We start from the raw sequence: 17,352 nt of genomic DNA, 5'->3' as shown, positions 1-17,352 counted from the left end.
CAGGAGCTTCTACAAATGGTCATGAAATGCAAATGTGTTGTTTTGGACAATGGGAACTTTGCCTTTGGAACTGCTTTTTTTTTAAAAAAAAACGCTCTTACTATCACATCAATAGAGAAATTATGCCCTCCTTTTTGCCTAACACCCTATATTTAGTCTCCTTTGGTTTAAATTACACAAAACAAAGAATGTAAAGCTGCAGGGTTAACTGCTTTTTTAAAAAAAATACTGTTCTGCTTTTGAGAGAATTGCTGCTTTCCAGAAAAACTCATATTAAACCAACACTTCTTTCTACTGCTGGTAGGAGGCAGTGTGAATAAATGGATATGAGAAAGAGAAACCTTGACCTCAGGCTTACAAAATAAAAGAAGTTAACCAAAGGAAGGAGAGAAGAGTAGAAAAGTAGAAATGGTGGGTCAGTGTGACAATGCTAAAACACAACAGTGAACAAACAGGAATTTTCCTCCAAATGAAGGCATGGACTGGTTTCTCTTGCTGATAACCCATTGGACATACCATCACAATTTCTATGAAGTTTAAGAGGGTCCAGATATAGTCATCTTCTATTTATAAATGTCCTGCCCTGCTTTTCCCCCAAGGTTTTCCCACCACTTTTGCCATCTTTTCCCTTAACACAGAAAATCTATCATAGAGGCTGAGATGGAAGAGCTGCATAATGCCTTCTGATTGCCAGTGCTGGAAGACAGCCCTTTGTCTGGAATTGCTCCTAGACATCTGACCATTGAGAGATTGGAGTAACCTTCCCATTCCTTCAGCATGTTAAGCCCACATACATATAACCAGCAGTGAAACGTTTCCAGACTAGTAGGTTCTGTGGAATTCACTTGCAAGGTTAGTTGGGCTACTTCAAAAGTACTAGCTTTTATTCACTTCATAATAAGCACTTGAACAAGGGGAAATTACTGACTTCATATGTGCATTTGCCAAACACTAAAGACATAAAATAATAATAATAATAAAATTAGACAGCTACAGATATTTCTGTAAACCAATTGATTTGAATAATCAACATGTTAAAAACTCAGGCTTTCCAAGTAACAGAACACTTATGCTTGATGGATTCTTCAAACAAAGGAAATAAAAAATTGACAAAGCAGACAAGCAAACGTAATTCACCGGTGTACTATATAATTTTAAACTTCCACCGCCAAATAGCTATTTGAAATTCATTTTGTATCGCAAGCATTCTCCTGAATATTATTCAGGGCAGAATAGCCAATTTGATCAACTGCCAGCAAAGTGAATAAAAAATGTACAACATTAACTAGATATAAATGTCAAGCAGAAATATTAATGCTGTACACATTCATAAAGGAAAGATTTCTGCTGGGGTTCACAGCAGCTCTATTTTCTTTAAAACAATAGGTTAAACACTATAAAAAGAACAGACTGGAAGTTACCTGATGCGGAGCCTTGTAGCCCAGGAGAAGATTTGAGGCCTTGATGTCTGCATGAACATATTCATGTTCGTGAACATATTCTAACACATCCAGCTATCAAAAAGCATAACACAGAACAATGTCAGCAAAATGAAAAAAGGCCCAACCCCAAATAGCATAGGGGCTCTACCTATTACAAACTAACTTTTAAAAGTTGAATAAGCTAGTATTTAAAATACTGATTTTAAAACTTACTATTCTCAAGCCCAATTGTAATACTGTTTTGCGTGTAAAGTGCTTTCCTCTCTCTTCAAAGATCTTCTGAAGATCTTTCCCAAATCTGTCCATCACCATAAATCTATAACTGATTTCAAAAGGAAAAGATCATTGTCTTTAAGAAGAATTGCACATACTCAAATTATTACACTTTAAAATGTCAAAGATGCACTTTGACAAAAAGTCTAAAAATAATGTACACAAGGCTATCATAACAAAATAGTTACAGCAAAAACTGAAACTATGCCCTCTGTATAACTTATATATCCTACGCATGTGTTGACACCACACAGCAACATGCCACACAATGAACCACAGAGCAATCAGCAGAACAATTCAACTACGGTCAGCCCTCCACATTTGGGGTTTTGACTTTTGTGGATTTGATTATTTGTAGATTTGGTTAATATATTCTCTGTAAGTATCTCTTTGTCCTTCAGCACAACTCTGTCAGAAGTTGACAATAGAGTTGTGCTTGAGGACCTAGAGACTACTAGAGAGGTATTCTCTCAGTTAATTTTTAAATTATTATTTGCAGTTTTTCCACTTTTACAGAGGACCTGTGCCCCTGACCCCAGCAAATGTGGAGGGACCACTATAATACTAAAGATCCTTCAGAATAAGAAAACTATTACTAATCTTCTACAAACTAATGTGGAGAGGACTGTAGACTCTGGGTATATCCATCAGCCATACTTTAGGTGGCAGTGGGGCAAAGAAAATTTTACTTAAATTACTGTGAGGTAGGCAAGATCGCATGGTGAAAGGCTGTGCTTAAATGCCAGGTTAAAAAATATAAAACATTTTGGACTCTTTCCAAAACAAATATGCCCCAAGAAAAGAAAAGAGATGCTTGTGGATCTACCACAGGGGTGGGATTTTGAAAAACTTCCACTCCCATCATTCCTCACTTTTGGCAATGCTATCTAGAGCTTCTTGGAGCTGCAGATGATCAACATCTGGAGGGCTGTACAATTCTCACTCCTGATCTACCACTGTATTTCTTTGGTGCATGGTCATTTAAAAAACAACAACATGGATACTTCTTATAAATTTTCATTTTCATTGCTTTCCATCAGCTGACTAAAGCTTCAATATTTTATTTTAAATTATAGGCAAACTTTGGAATGCACCCACATGCCCCCATCTCTCCAACCATATCTTATGGCGTTTCTGACAAGTTATTCTTAAAACCTGGCAGACATTCAAGCAATAATTCCAACAGAAAGAATTGGTTCCAACATCATTCAGTGGTATCATTTCAACTATTGTAATTGATACATAAATTGATTGTATAAGTAATACATAAAATAAGCACAAAAGCTTTGGGTCAGCATTCAGAAAAAGAATCTGGGAAGTATGGTGTACATGCAGGAGGGCTTTCATAACACATAAACATCTCTGAATCATAGCATAGGAATAGAAACTGTATGTTTGTGAATGACAAATTTCTTCCAAGTTATAAACCTAGGTACTGTCGTTAATACGCTGCAGTTAAAATAAAGTGTCTTATAGAACTTTAAACATTAATACATTTACTCACTTGTAAGCAGATCCAAAAAAATACAAAACAGTGATAAAATTCCTAAAATTCATCAAACAATTGCTATTACATGCATGTAGTCATATATTTCCAATACACCGATAACATTTACTGTACTTGATTATCACAGATTTAGCTTTACATTTTTTTTTCCAGATTGGCAATAGACAGTCTCCAGTTCTTTTCCCAGTCGTTTGTGTGTATGAATGCCAATACAATATCAAAAGCCAAAAAAAAAAATCATACTTGCTCAGAATACCTTTAAGAACCTAGCATAATATTTGTGCAACTGCTATTGCTATAAATAATAGACATTTTTTTTAAAAAATCCCTATACACACTAAAATATGATATGGTTTGTACCTTTTGCCATTCTTTTGATGCAAGCCAGAACCCCAGTACTTTGGTACACCTAAGTATTTCAGTTTGTGAGATGAAATCCATTTCTTAACTGAAAATATAAATGAAGTTTCCAAACATGCACCATTAGCAGTTTTCTGAAATGCAATCATTGCTATATTTATACAAGAATGGGATTATTAAAAAAAAATACAGAAAACTGATTAATAGCTCTGAATAGTAATTAAACATTTGCTACTAAGGACACAAACTTTGCCAACATTCAGCACAAGTGAGTTCAGCATCTGAAAGTCTATCCCACTGAATCAGGAATTTAAAGTATTTACTTTGACTAGGTCCTAACTATTTAATTGTCTACACATTTTATTTGCATACCTCTTTCCAGATTCTAGCACTTTTAACTCAAGAAAAATATCCTGCATAGGCAAGGCTAAGACTTCCTGACTATTATAGTAAATTCAGGCATGTTATTTAAAAATAATGTTTGTATTTTTTTCCCCTTCAAACAGACACCATTTATTATGACAATTCCATTTTCCCCTTGGAAATCAGTAGCTGCTGCCTCAGTGGCTGTGACTTACTGGTTTAAAAGAGAACATGAGCAAATGTTCCAGTTCAGTAGGTCCTGTTTATAAACAATTAACTTTACTAAATATACAGTGATGTACCACAATGAAGAAATACCTCACTATAATTAAGAATGTCCAAAAAGCACTATGGCCTTTTTAAATGATGATTCCAGATGCCAATGAATCTTTAAACAACATATTACTGTACTTTTCTCCATGTTCGATATTACACTATTCAAAAAGGACTGAAAAAAATATTTTGTTAAATCAAAACTCAGAATATATTACTTACTTATCTCTGGTTTAGCAGCTCGCATGTAGAAACTTAATTCTGTAAAGAGTGGTCCATTGTCACTAGGTTCCTATAGAAATAATTTTAAAATAAACATACCCTTGCACATACTATCTTGGTCCATTTCTCCCTAGCAAGTTATTTGATATTGAGTAAAGCCTTCTTCTTAGTGTCCTGTACTCTAGCAACTAAAACATTTACATTTTCTTCCTTTTAATTCACACTCTCAATTGTTGCTATAGAATGGGGAAAATCCTCTTTGGGGGAAAAAAAAAAGGGGGGGGGGGGGGAGAAAATGTTCTATAAATTTTAATATGATGGGGTTTTCATCTTAATATGGTGAATGAAAAATCTAGATAAATTCCTATTCAGCCATTTTGAATAAGTTAAAGCAACAGGGTGGGTGGGTGTGGCAGGAGAGTACCATACATGCTGAGTCTCCCTTATGCAAAATGCTTGAAACTGGAAGTGTTTTGCATTTTGTAGTTTTATGAATTTGGGAATATTTGCATACACATGGTGAGATGTCTTGGAGATAGGACCCAAGTGAAAACATGAAAGTCATGTACGGTATGTTTTGTATGCACATTATACACATAGCGTGAAAGTGATTTTATACACAATATTTTCAACAGTCTCGTGAATAAAACAAAGTTTGTGTACAATGAATCATCAGAAAGCAAAGGTGTCACTATTTCAGCCATCCATGAGGACAACTTTGAATTTTGGAATATTTCAGATTTCAGAATTCTGGATAAGTAAGATTCAACCTGTACTAGCTTCACTGTTTCTGCCATTATCGTTTTCATCACATATGCAAAGCATCTCCCTGAAGGGAAAAACCTCTTCTATCGGTCAAGGCTCTTCCAGAAATTTGGAAGCCATGACAGAAGAGACTGTTTTCTTCAGAAAGGCCTCATCCATCTGTGGAAGGCAAGAAAAACAGAGACAGGGGGCAATAAAAACAGGGCCAGAATGAGTATGTATGCTTACTCCTGCTTCTCATATTTTAACTCTAACTTTATTTCATATTCAAAATATCAGTGTGTGTAGCATTTACTGTCACAATGAAATACAAGCTTTAAAACTTCTGGCTGGCCCTCCGAAATTTATTCCTGGAGTACGTGCCTCCTGCAGATGTAAATCTACAAATATATTTGGGAGCTCAGAAAACTACCTTATACCAGATCGGGCCTTTGGCCTATATAGCCTAATATTATCTATGCTGACTGGCAGCAGCACTCCATGATCGCTGGCAAAGAGACATTTCTCTATGATCTGGCTCTTTTAAACTGGATATGCTCGAGACTGGCTTTGGGCCTTATGCATCAAAAACACGGAGTCCCCCATGAAGGCTCTAGATGTAAAAAAACACAGATTATTTTATATTAATGGCAGCATAAGAACTTGTTTGCATGGCAACCTTATTTTTTAGAAGGCTGAGTAATGTCAATGATCTTTGCTTAAAGGGCTTGTGCAGTCTTTGTTTTTGACCATCTCCTATTGAAATTTTTAAGCAAACCTGAACACTAACAATCAGCCACTGTGTGCTAAGAAGCCTGTCTCAATATTCTTCTCTTTTATATGAAGCAGTACATGTTTTGCACATGTGTCACAAATATATGTCCTTGTTATTTTGTTCTTGTAAGTCTGATTTAGTATCATAAGCAACTCAATCCTGACTCAGGATAAACTCAAGGACTTCAATGTATCTATAGTGTCATACGTCCCAATTTCAATGAGACATTTATGTTTTCTAACTGTCTATTCTGTGTAGACAGAGGCATTCGTTTATTAACACAATTTATCTCCATTCTGGTTGTACACTAAAGTAGACCACTAAATACTGATGTTCTATATAAATAAAATGTTTATATCAGCATCCTCTTAAAACCACACATACATCACCAACATGAACTGTGCATTAATGCTTTTCAATACATTTAGTAGCCAAAGACATGATGTATAGACTATTTTTACAAATGAAAACTTAATCGATTCATAGTGTCCATAACTCTATAAATAAAAGAGAGCCAGAAACAGACAAATCCATATGACACTACGTTACTGCTACCAAGCAATAATATTTGCAGCCATGTTAAATGACACTTTATGTTTCTACATTTTATTTTAATCAACAGGGTTCTCTTATATTGTCTAAATCAGGGTTTCTCAATCAAGGTTCTTTGGAACCATAGGATTCTGTGAGATGTTGCTAGGGGTTCCACTTGTTCTGAGCTGTAGATACAATAATTTTAATGCAGGGGCTCCCTGAGACCCTAAAAACTATTTCAAAGTTTCCTCCAGGGTAAAACAAGAAAGACAGATCAAAACGTTCAATATATCATAGTGCAAGTAATGGGAAATTGTTGGTATGTGCCTTCACATTATTTCCAACTTATGGTGAACCTGCCATGGGGTTTCTTGGCAAGGTTTGTTTGGGGGGGGGTATTTTTGCTTCTTCCTCTGAGGCAGAGAGAGTGTGACTTGCCCAAAGTGACCCAGTGGGTTTCCACAGCTAAGCAGGGATTCAGACTCTGGTACCTACCCTAGAATCGTAGCCCAACATTCAAACTATTATACTACACTGGCTGTTACTCCTTATTCCTGTTATTATATTCTACATGCAAACACCAAAAAACAATTTTATTATATTGCAGTGGGGAAGGGACTGGGAGGCAAAGAGGAAGACTTACACATACACCCCAGCCTTGCAAAGCAACCGGGGCATTTCACCAGGGCTGGGGAGTAGGAGTAAAGGAGTAAGAGGTTTTTACAGGAGTAGGAGTAAGAGTAACATTAAGAAAAAATATCCCATTTTCCCATATTTCATATTCCAACTTTAATCTATCCCCGAATTAGTAAATGAGCATATGATAGGGATAGTTATTTGAGTGAGAAGTCAGTAGTGCTTGATATTTTAAATAAGAGCATAATGGCAGAAGAGGAAATTTTACAAGTTTTAGACGTAATTGAATGCAGTAACAGGTTTACACTGAATCCAACCTGCAATTCATGGGACAAAAGGTCTCTGTGGATTTTATCATTATCAAATTCCACTGAATTTCCACAACAGAAAATCATTCTAGTCTTCCACACCATTCCCTCCTCCAACCATCATCTTGAGGGGGAGAGAGGCCAGGCCTGGAAGACAAAGAGCCCTCCTCCAACCACCATCTTGAGGGGGAGAGAGGCCAGGCCTGGAAGACAAAGAGCCCTCCTCCAACCACCATCTTGAGGGGGAGAGAGGCAGGCCAGCAACAACAGGCCTCGCCTGGAAGACAACATTCTTCTAAAATTAATATCAATTATTTATTTTAAAAATATTTTGATGAAAATTTTTTACTTGTACACCGCTATGATCAAAGCGGAATAGCGGTCTATAAATAAAATAAATAATAATAAACATTCAAATTCTAGTCTAAGTATTACACTATTACACTATTTCATTTCATAATTCAAATTAATTTTTAAAAGATTCAACTTACCACTTTTATAACATAGGGTGCATCACTGGTAACAGATTTTGAAGAATTAACATCAGCTGTTTAAACAGATTTTTTTTTATCAGTAGAATGATAGAAACCAGTTCTTAATATATTATTTAACAAAAAGATCAGAAAGGAATACTTTGTAGCTTCTTAAAATTTAAATTTTAAGAATTTATCTGGAAATATTTGCACTAGAGCAGTGGTTCTCAACCTGTGAGCCGCGACCCCTTTGTGGTCGAACAACCCTTTCACAGAGATAGCCTAAGACCATCGGAAAATACATATTTTATATTATTATATTAATAAATTTATGGTTAGGGGTCACCACAACATGAGGAACTGCATTAAAAAGTCACAGCATTAGGAAGGTTGAGAACCACTGCACTACAGGCAGTTCCCAAGCCAGAAAAATAATACTATGTGTCTGCTTCACACATTACAAATGTTCTTTGGCCCATCCAATGTCCTTAGTGAGCTTAGCTGTATGATACGTGTAGTAATAATTGTGAGTACACTGCACTCAGCATTTCATTTCACACTTAAAGTACAAACAATTTTGTGTGCACACATTAAATTACAGTGTGAAGTGCCTCTTAGGGAGCTGCTTGCAGCTTCCAAGCACCACAGAGCTTTGAGAGTGTTTGACATGGTGACATTAGCCTGCCTAACATTCACAAGTCAGGAAGGGAACCTGTCCATTCCATTCCAGAGCAAGACTGGTACAAGTAGCAGAAGCACCAAACAGTCCTCAGACTGGACAGTACAGTATGCAGTGTCTCCTGTTGCTTATCTTGTATTCCCACTCTGGTCACTGGAGAAGCAATACAACATATCGAAGAGGTCTTACACTACAAACCCCTATTTGCTTTTTGTATTATTTGTCAAATAACAAAAATCTAGTATTTTCCAACTCATAAATCAGCCACTTTCCCAAAATGCATCCTGTGGCTGAGATTTTTATCAGCATTTTAGAGATAGCAACGCTATATAAGATTCGGACGCTAACAGCCTTGGACTACAGCACCAAACCTTTGAAAAGTACACATCTTCCCCTTATTGGCCATGTTTTCCAGCACACCTCCACAGGCTGCTTTTCTACAACTCCCATCACCCCTGAACACTCTCTATGCTCACTGGCATGATGGCATTGTATTCCAACACCATATAGTGACCCCAGGCTGGGAAAGGTTGGGGGGGAGAGAAGAAATAGTGCAATCTTCAGAAGATGTCTGCAAGGACAACAGAAGTTCTCTGGCCACCTTCCCTAAGTCCAGTAAAATTGGAAAACAGGTTGGGAGCAGCATAACAGTGATGTATAAAAACAGGATATGCAACAAAAATGTAGCATGGGTGAGCAAAACAAAATGTATACAAGTCTCAAAATAACACTTTTTGATCGATCTTACCAAGATACAGGCAACCAAAACCACCTTTTCCTATAACTGAACCAAGCTTCCAATCTTTCTTCAGCAAGTCAGTAAAAACTTCTCCAGGAGGGAATTCTTCTGCAAGTTTCCGCTTTGGAGGACCTCTTTTTCCAGCAGCCTTCTTTACATTAGGCATATTTACTAAATAAATTTAAAAGAAAAAGCACCTGTAAGAGGTCGAGTTTATTCCACAATGTCACTTGTTTTCAGTTATGTAATATGTCTATGACTCTTTCCTTTCAAGACATCCTGCCACAACAAAGTCTTGAGTAGTAAAATAAACAACATGTAAATTTTAGTTCAAGAATTTTGATGTTCTAAGCACTTATTGTTCTTCTGGGATAAAACTGCCACTTCCTAATTGAATCTTGAACGAAGCCATCTTTTACTTTCCACATGAAGTGCAATTAAAAAATTCTTCACTTTATAAAGCACATATCTATCTCCAACCAAGAGACAGTTCTCAAACTGCTGTTGTGACCATTCAGATGACAGAATCACTTCATGTACAGGAAGCTGTACAACCATCACCTCACGTAATTGTTCACTGCATTACCAGATAGGTAAATAGCCACTTTTGTGATGGGTTAAGGTGTCTGTTCTTCCACGGTCTAAGAACATGTTAACCTTCCTAGTATTTACTACATTCAGACAAAACTCACACAACCCCATAGAATTTCTCCAGGTTTGAGGCAGAATAATACTTTCTAAGGTAGTTTAGGAACAACTTGTACTTTGCCTGCTAAGTTCTTTTCTTCTGCATTTACACTGTATACAAGCATTCAATCAGAATGGAAACAGGGCCTGGAAGGCTTTATAACTTTCGAAACATTTACAATGCAGAACATGCTCATCAACAAAGGTTATGCCAAGGTTGTTAAGAATGGCAGAAATACAGTGCTTTAACCTTATTCATATACCTTCCTTATAAGAGACTTCCCTTGTTCTTTCCACTTTTGTTTTAGTTAGCACTTATATAGTAGAAAGCCAGAGCTGGCAAAAAAAGTGCCTTCTCTCATCCCTGGTTTCACTTTACCATCCTTGAGATGGGTCTTCTCAGCTAACCAGGAATAATAAGGAATTCTTATTACAGTACTATTCTTGTCAGCATCATCTAACACTAGTCCTGTCATATACAAAACTATCTGTTAAAGCATGTGCCACAAATTCTAGAATGGAGATAGGCCTTGTGCGTGAAAGGTCGTACTTTTCCTGGCTAGGAATGATGCTATTTGCAATCCAGCACATCTGGAATGCACCAAGTTGAGGAAATCTGTTTAACTACCTATGTCTGGATCAAAACAACAGCAGCAGCAGCAACAAAAAACCCACTGTGGTGAACCTCAAACATATAAAGTTGAGATATATCTATTTACCCAATAATCATCAAATATAAGCTAACTATAGCAACATTCTTACAATTTTAGTATTATTAAGTCAACCATACAAATACAGAACTAAAGAGTTGGTTTTGTTTTGTTCTTAGTTTCACCTTTATGCTACCCTTTCCTTTAAAATAAAAATTCATCTAACTTTTCAGCAAATGAAAAAAAAAGGATGGCAATACAGTGGTACCTCGGGATACGAAATACCCAGGTTACGAAATTTTCGGGATACGAAAAAATCCCATTGGAAATCATTGTTCCGGGTTACGAATGTATTTTCGGGTTACGAAGAAAATTTTTGGTGCTTTTCGGCGCTTTTTCGCACGAAACGCGGCTTTTCCCCATTAGCGCCTATGGCAATTCGGCTTACGAAGGCTTTTCGGGTTACGAAAGCGGCCGCGGAACGAATTACTTTCGTAACCCGAGGCACCACTGTACTAAATGGAGGCTCCTGGACAAAGAGTGGAAGAAGAAAGGATAGTCTCTAGCCCAATAAACAACTACTAAAATTTTACTCCGATTCCATATCAATTCTCTAATGGTCATGAGTGAAAGAAATAACCCAGACCTCAATATGGCAGTTCCACTACATTATCAGCACACTTAAAATAACTTAACTATGGCCCGGAACAGACGGACACAAAAGAGAGGCCTGAGTCTGCTCTGACCAGAAGAGGTTCAGAACCCCACTGTCTGCATGGACCGATCGGTGGCACCAGGAGTTGGATTATCCTGGCTCCTTTTTGCTCTGTTCCTACCGACCAAAGTGTGGCTTTGACATGGCTTCTGGCAATTTTGGAGGCATGTGTTGTTTAATCGACATGTCTCCAAAGCATCCGGAAGCAGCTTCATTTAGCCCAGTGCTTCTCAATTATTTTCTGTCATGCCCCCCCTTGGAAGAAGAAAAACATTTAGCGCCCCCGCGCGACTATAAATACAGTATATCATTTGTCTATAAAATGGTATAAGTACACCTCTGCATAATAGAGCCTCGCGCCCCCCCCCTGGGGGGCCCGCCCCACTATTTGAGAAGTACTGATTTAGCCTGTCTGTTTCACCCCTAGATTGACATGTGTGACCCTTTAAATCTGTGATGCCCAAACTCTGGCCTTCCAAGTGATTTGGACTTCAGCTCCCGGAAGCCTCAGCCATCTTGGCAAATGATTCGGGGTTTCTGGGAGGTGAAGTCCAAAACACCTGGAAGTTCAGAGTTTGGGATATCCCTGCTTTATGATGAAAAAAGCAGAACTTCCAAAAATATTACCTCTCACCATTATACTGATTATTATCCTATTATCTACATTATCCTATTTAGGGGGTTAGCAAGAAAGCTGGCAAAGCTACTACTATGGTGTTACTGCCAACCAATGAATCTGAACAGGTAAATGATTCACTTCCAATCTGCTCCTTGCAGAAATATCAAAATCTTTCAACACACCAATTATGACCACACAGAATCATAGAACATTACCAGTTGGAAATGACCTCAACAGTCATTTAGTCCAACCCTGACGCAGAAAATTAACAACTAAATAATCAGTGACAAATGGGCATCTAGTCTCTGCTTAACACCCTCCAACAATGTGTCACATTCTGAGGCAGTCTTTCCCACTGTCAAACATCTCCTCCCTTCCAGATGTTCCTCCTAAAGATCTCAGATTCTATCCCTCTGGCCTGCAATGCCAAGTCTAGATTACATTATCTATCTAGTCCATTTTATGCCATCTCCATGTTTCTATTTGATCCCACTTTGCAAAAGAGAGGTTCAGAATTTAAATATATGAATTTCACTATAAGTGATTTAAAAAAATACATAAACATGACTTGGAACAGTGTGAAACTGCAGTTTCAAGGACAGCATGTTGGTAATAGTGAATAGCAGATTTTCGGTCTACACAAATAATTGCAAGATTTGTTAAAATATTTTTTTTCAAATGGCTGAAGTATCATGTTATTTAGGGATGTTTCCTTATATCACTTCAAGCTGTTTTTGTATCAAGCCTAACATGGGCATCACAGAATGTCAGAGTTGAAAGGGACATTCAGGGTCATTTAAGCCAGTGCAGCAAACTACAGTTAAAAATATCCCTGAACACGAAGCACCACTAACTGGAAGCAGCTTTTCAGGGTTGGAGACAAAGGTCTCTCTCATCACTGACCACTCCATTCTTTTAATGAAGTGTGCCACAGATTGAACCTGGGAAATTCTGCATGTTAGGTCATAAAGAATATGACTCCTCACACAAATCCTGTACTAAAATGTCTGGCACTGGTGCGGGCAGCATATAGGTCATATGTATCCCCCAGAAGCAAACTCTGCTACTGAAAGACTTTCTTTTTAACTTATAGAAAGGGAGAAGTACACTTCTGGAAGACTCTTGAGAAGTACAACTCTCCCATAAAACAAACACCCAGGCCCACAAAGCCTACCGACACCTGTTCCAGCACATATATCTGATATTTTCTGTTCAAGCACTATATATGTGGCAAATCAAGTCATACTTTACACCAGTATTATTGGTCTGAAAGCAGGAGCCAGATTGGTTAGCAAGGATTCAGGAATCCAGAACTTGACTCACAAGTGATTGGTGTTGTTTGTTTCACTAGGAGAATCAACTACTGCACCCATGTGTGATGCAACACATTCCTTTTTATGTTCTTCTTTTGTTGTTTGAGTCGGCTCGACTCATGGTGACCCTCTGAATGAAAGTAACCTATCCTCCAGTGCCCTGCTCAGGTCCTGTAATCTCTGGTCTGTGGTCTCCCTGACTGAGTCTATCCATCAGGCGTGCAGTTTTCCTCTCTTTCTACTGCCCTCCACCTTCCCCTGCGTCGTTGCCTTCTCATGATGTGGCCAAGTATGACAGCCTCAATTTAATCATCTTGGCTACCAAGGAAGGTTCAGGCTTGATCTGTTCAAGGACCCATTTGTTTAAACAACTATGAGGGTGGGCTGCAGAAGTAGAGGTGAGTGACAGATGGAAAAGCTTGCAGCAAGAATAGCAGTGACATCATAGTTAACACATGTTAGCACTAAAGGAAGGCAATGATGAACCTCTTTACAGGAACTTCTCACCAAGAAAACCCTATGTTTTAATTAACACCCTGCAATTTGCTTATATCTCCAGTTATAAATATTTAGTCTCTATAAACAAGGATATTTTCCTTTTGTCTTAAAATTACTCCCATTTCATAACTATAGTCATTGTTTTTAGAAAACTAAAAGAGAAATGTGGAAAGACACATAGGCTGCAATGAGACTACAGTTTTGAATAGTTAACTCTTTTAGCTCTATATGGTGGTATTGTCCATGTGCAAATGGTATACATGAAGGACAGTGCCTGGAAGCTAGTACTGCTTCCAGAGTCCCATAGTACTTAAAAAAGGCTCACTATGAAAGCCTGAGAACCACAACTCTAATTATTTTATTACAGTATGTACTTTTCCATAAAACATTTAGGATAGCTAACATGGACATGCTCAAGACCTATAAGAACACAAAGCCAGTCACAGCAGTTCTATAGATAATTCTAAATCATCCCAAAGTCTTTGCTGAAATGTCATGTTGCCTACTCCTTGAAAGTTCAACAACTCATTAGAAAAAACAGAGCTCTTCACCAAGAGCAATTCAGAATCTAGGTGCCACCATTAAGAGGGACCATTTATGAGACCCTAGCTACCACAATTCAGAAGGTAGGTGCTGCTGGCATTGCCACAATATCCTCCGTTGAGCAACTAAGACCTTAAACGGCTCTCCATTGTTGAACAAAGAACACAGAAAAGTTCATAGTGAAACCTTAAAACCCCTGGCAGCCTGGGACAAGAGTAAAATTGAACTGAACCCAGAGGCACACTGGCAACCAGAAGAGCAAGAATAACACCGGGTGGCACAAAATGACCTAAACCTGACTAGCTTTGTTGCCATTGCTTCTAGTATTCTCTTCTTTCTTTCTAAGCAACCATTTTTTACTACAGTAGACACTCAACTGTCATGGTTTTTCTTCCAGATTTGATTATCCACACGTTTGTATCTGCTCTGCCACTGATCTCCAAGCCTTTCCCCCCTCCGCCTCCTAGGACAATGGCACTGCTGCAGAAATCTCTTTAAGGCCATCCTTGTCTCGAGAAGGAGGACAACACTAAAGGAGATTTTTGCAGCAGCCACCATAGGTCTGAGCTGATGATGGAGGCAGTGACTCATCCTAATCACCTTCCTCTTCCTCCTTTCCATCTCTTTTCCTGCCAACAACCCCCTCCAGCCCACGATGCATGCAGTCTGCAACATACTGCTTTATCACACTAGGGGGCAAACGGGATGTAAACGAGGGTTAAACTAGAGAAAACCAGGAAATGTCATGTGATAAACATCAGGCATTTCCTGGTTTTCTCTAGTTTTACTCTTGTTTAAATCCCGTTTGCCTCCTAGTGTGATAAAGCAGCAAGACAGCTTCTGATCCACCTGCTCACCTTCCCTCTCACTGGCTGGCTTGCTTGGTTTGCCTCACTCAGCCTGCACGCTGTTCTGGCACCCCTCTATCCCCCTTCACTTGCTGTGTGCATCTGCCCCCTACCACCTCTGGCCTCTGACGACAATGTTAAGCAAGACCAGGTTTGCAGGAGGAGCAAGAAAGGAGGTGTTTACAGAAGCAGCAAGTCATCCTTCACTTCTTTCCCCATTTCTTCCCCCAGCCTCTTTCACTGTAGCTGGTCTTGGCTTAGCATCATTGTGGAAGAAGGCAGAAGGCTTGGAGATTGGCAGCAGAGGCAGCATGGGAGTGAGGTGGAGATTTTTGCTGATTCAGAGTCTGTAGCATGCATGTTGGGGAGGGGGGTTAAAGTATTTGCAGTTTTTCCATTTTCACAGGGATCCTGAGGCCCTAACCACCATGAAAGTTGAGGGCCAAGTGTACATGCTTTTACACTAAGTAGACCTAAAATAAACATGCCTCTAATTTATTTTTAATACATGGGTTCTGCGGAATGGAAACACAGAATGACTCAACAACTGATATCCTTCCTCATTTGGTAGTGCTCTAATGCACCACAAACTATAGCTTATCTAAGCAAGATTGCTCCCTTTGCACAAGTTGTAATGAACCATTAGGTTCGTGAGCAATGCATGCCTGAAGTTTCCCTAAGCAACTCACCGTAGAAGGGATATACATATATACCTCATTTAACAAAGTAGACGTACATTATTGACCATTATTTCTTTAATGGAAAAGTTGATACCAGAGTCAGAAATATCATGGAAAGAATAGGGAAAGTTTCCTACAGCATATAAAAGGAGAGTATGCCAACATGATTCAGGAAATGTTTTATTCAGAATTAATAGACAGACCACCCAAAAAGGGCAGCCTGCCGGCAGCCTAATTTCCTCCTGAGGGAAGCCATGGCCGCCAAACTATGGGGCTTCCCTCCAGAGGAAAAAAGAACCCGGAAAAAACAGGTCCTTTTTGCACCGCAGGGCCAACATAATGAATGTGCCATTGGAACACTCGTTATGTAAGTGCCACATGGTGACATACGGACGCCCATGTACGCCGTGTCATGCTAGGGTTAGGGACTGTGCGGTTGACACGTGGTCCCTAACCCTAAAATCAGTGCCAGCAAGGTGCATTTGCATGGTCTGTACCACACCAATAATACACACATGGGAAATGAAATCACCAGGCCAAGGAAGCCTTGCATAAGTAAATAAAAATACGTTGAGCCTTCTACATACCAGCCGAAGGCGGCTTCCAAAATGTAACAATGGATAGATTTTCTTTCTTTCTTTTACCCACCTCCACTCATCTTATGATTTTCATTTTGGTGGTCGAACTTATACATCTGTGCTTTTTTAACGACATGGAAGAACTGGTGAAGTAGGCTCATCTGCTTTCCCCTTTTCACTGCTTTGCTGTTCATGCATGCTGTGTACCTTGCCTTTTGTAAGCAAGTACACACAGTAAAATCAGCAAGAGCTTTATTGCATTGTTTACTGCACACTGCAGCAACTCAACAAAAGATATTTCTCCAGCTATCTATCCTTCACCATCATCACATTGTGGATACTGTTGGGGGTGGAGGGGACCACAGCTTCCAGCTAAACAGAAGACAAGGAGGAAATGCAGGCTTGTGGGTGTAAAAAGTTTGCAAAAACGAGAATTTTCATCAGAAGCTTTGCTAACTAAAGTATAGAATCATAGAATCGCAGAGTTGGAAGAGACCACAGGGGACATCCAGTTCAACCCCCTGCGATGCAGGAACTCTCAATCAAAGCATCCCCGACAAATGGCCATCCAGCCTCTGCTTAAAGACCTCCAAAGAAGGAGACTCCACTACACTCCGAGGGAGTATGTTCCACTGTCGAACAGCCCTTACTGTCAGGAAGTTCTTCCTAATGTTGAGGTGGAATCTCTTTTCCTTCAGCTTGCATCCATTGCTTTGGGTCCTGTTCTCTGGAGCAGCAGAAAACAAGCTTGCTCCCTCCTCAACATGACATCCCTTCAAGTATTTAAATAGGGCTATCATATCACCTCTTAACCTTCTCTTCTCCAGGCTAAACATCCCCAGCTCCCTAAGTCGTTCCTCATAGGGCAAGGTTTCCAGACCTTTCACCATTTT

General features: G+C 38.9%; 1 protein-coding gene across 3 annotated transcripts in view; it reads right to left on the bottom strand.

Annotated features, from left to right (window-relative positions):
• Positions 1–17,352, bottom strand: part of VRK1 (VRK serine/threonine kinase 1) — a 42,461-nt gene that overhangs the window by 24,196 nt on the left and 913 nt on the right. For all 3 annotated transcript variants that reach the window (XR_006101325.1, XM_042444871.1, XM_042444872.1), the window contains exons 2-7: positions 9,338–9,499; positions 7,929–7,984; positions 4,441–4,510; positions 3,583–3,670; positions 1,656–1,764; positions 1,422–1,514 (exon numbers count right to left, since the gene is read on the bottom strand). Coding sequence is in view for 2 of the 3 variants with exons in the window: in XM_042444871.1 (XP_042300805.1) it covers positions 1,422–1,514; positions 1,656–1,764; positions 3,583–3,670; positions 4,441–4,510; positions 7,929–7,984; positions 9,338–9,494 (573 nt within the window). In the remaining variant the exon portion in view is untranslated. The remainder of the gene's footprint in view (positions 1–1,421; positions 1,515–1,655; positions 1,765–3,582; positions 3,671–4,440; positions 4,511–7,928; positions 7,985–9,337; positions 9,500–17,352) is intronic.

Source organism: Sceloporus undulatus, chromosome 1 (assembly GCF_019175285.1).
Source record: "Sceloporus undulatus isolate JIND9_A2432 ecotype Alabama chromosome 1, SceUnd_v1.1, whole genome shotgun sequence".
Taxonomy (NCBI): Eukaryota; Metazoa; Chordata; class Lepidosauria; order Squamata; family Phrynosomatidae; genus Sceloporus; species Sceloporus undulatus.
The sequence above is the reverse complement of the archived record's forward strand: the minus strand, read 5'-3'. Positions and strand labels throughout refer to the sequence as shown.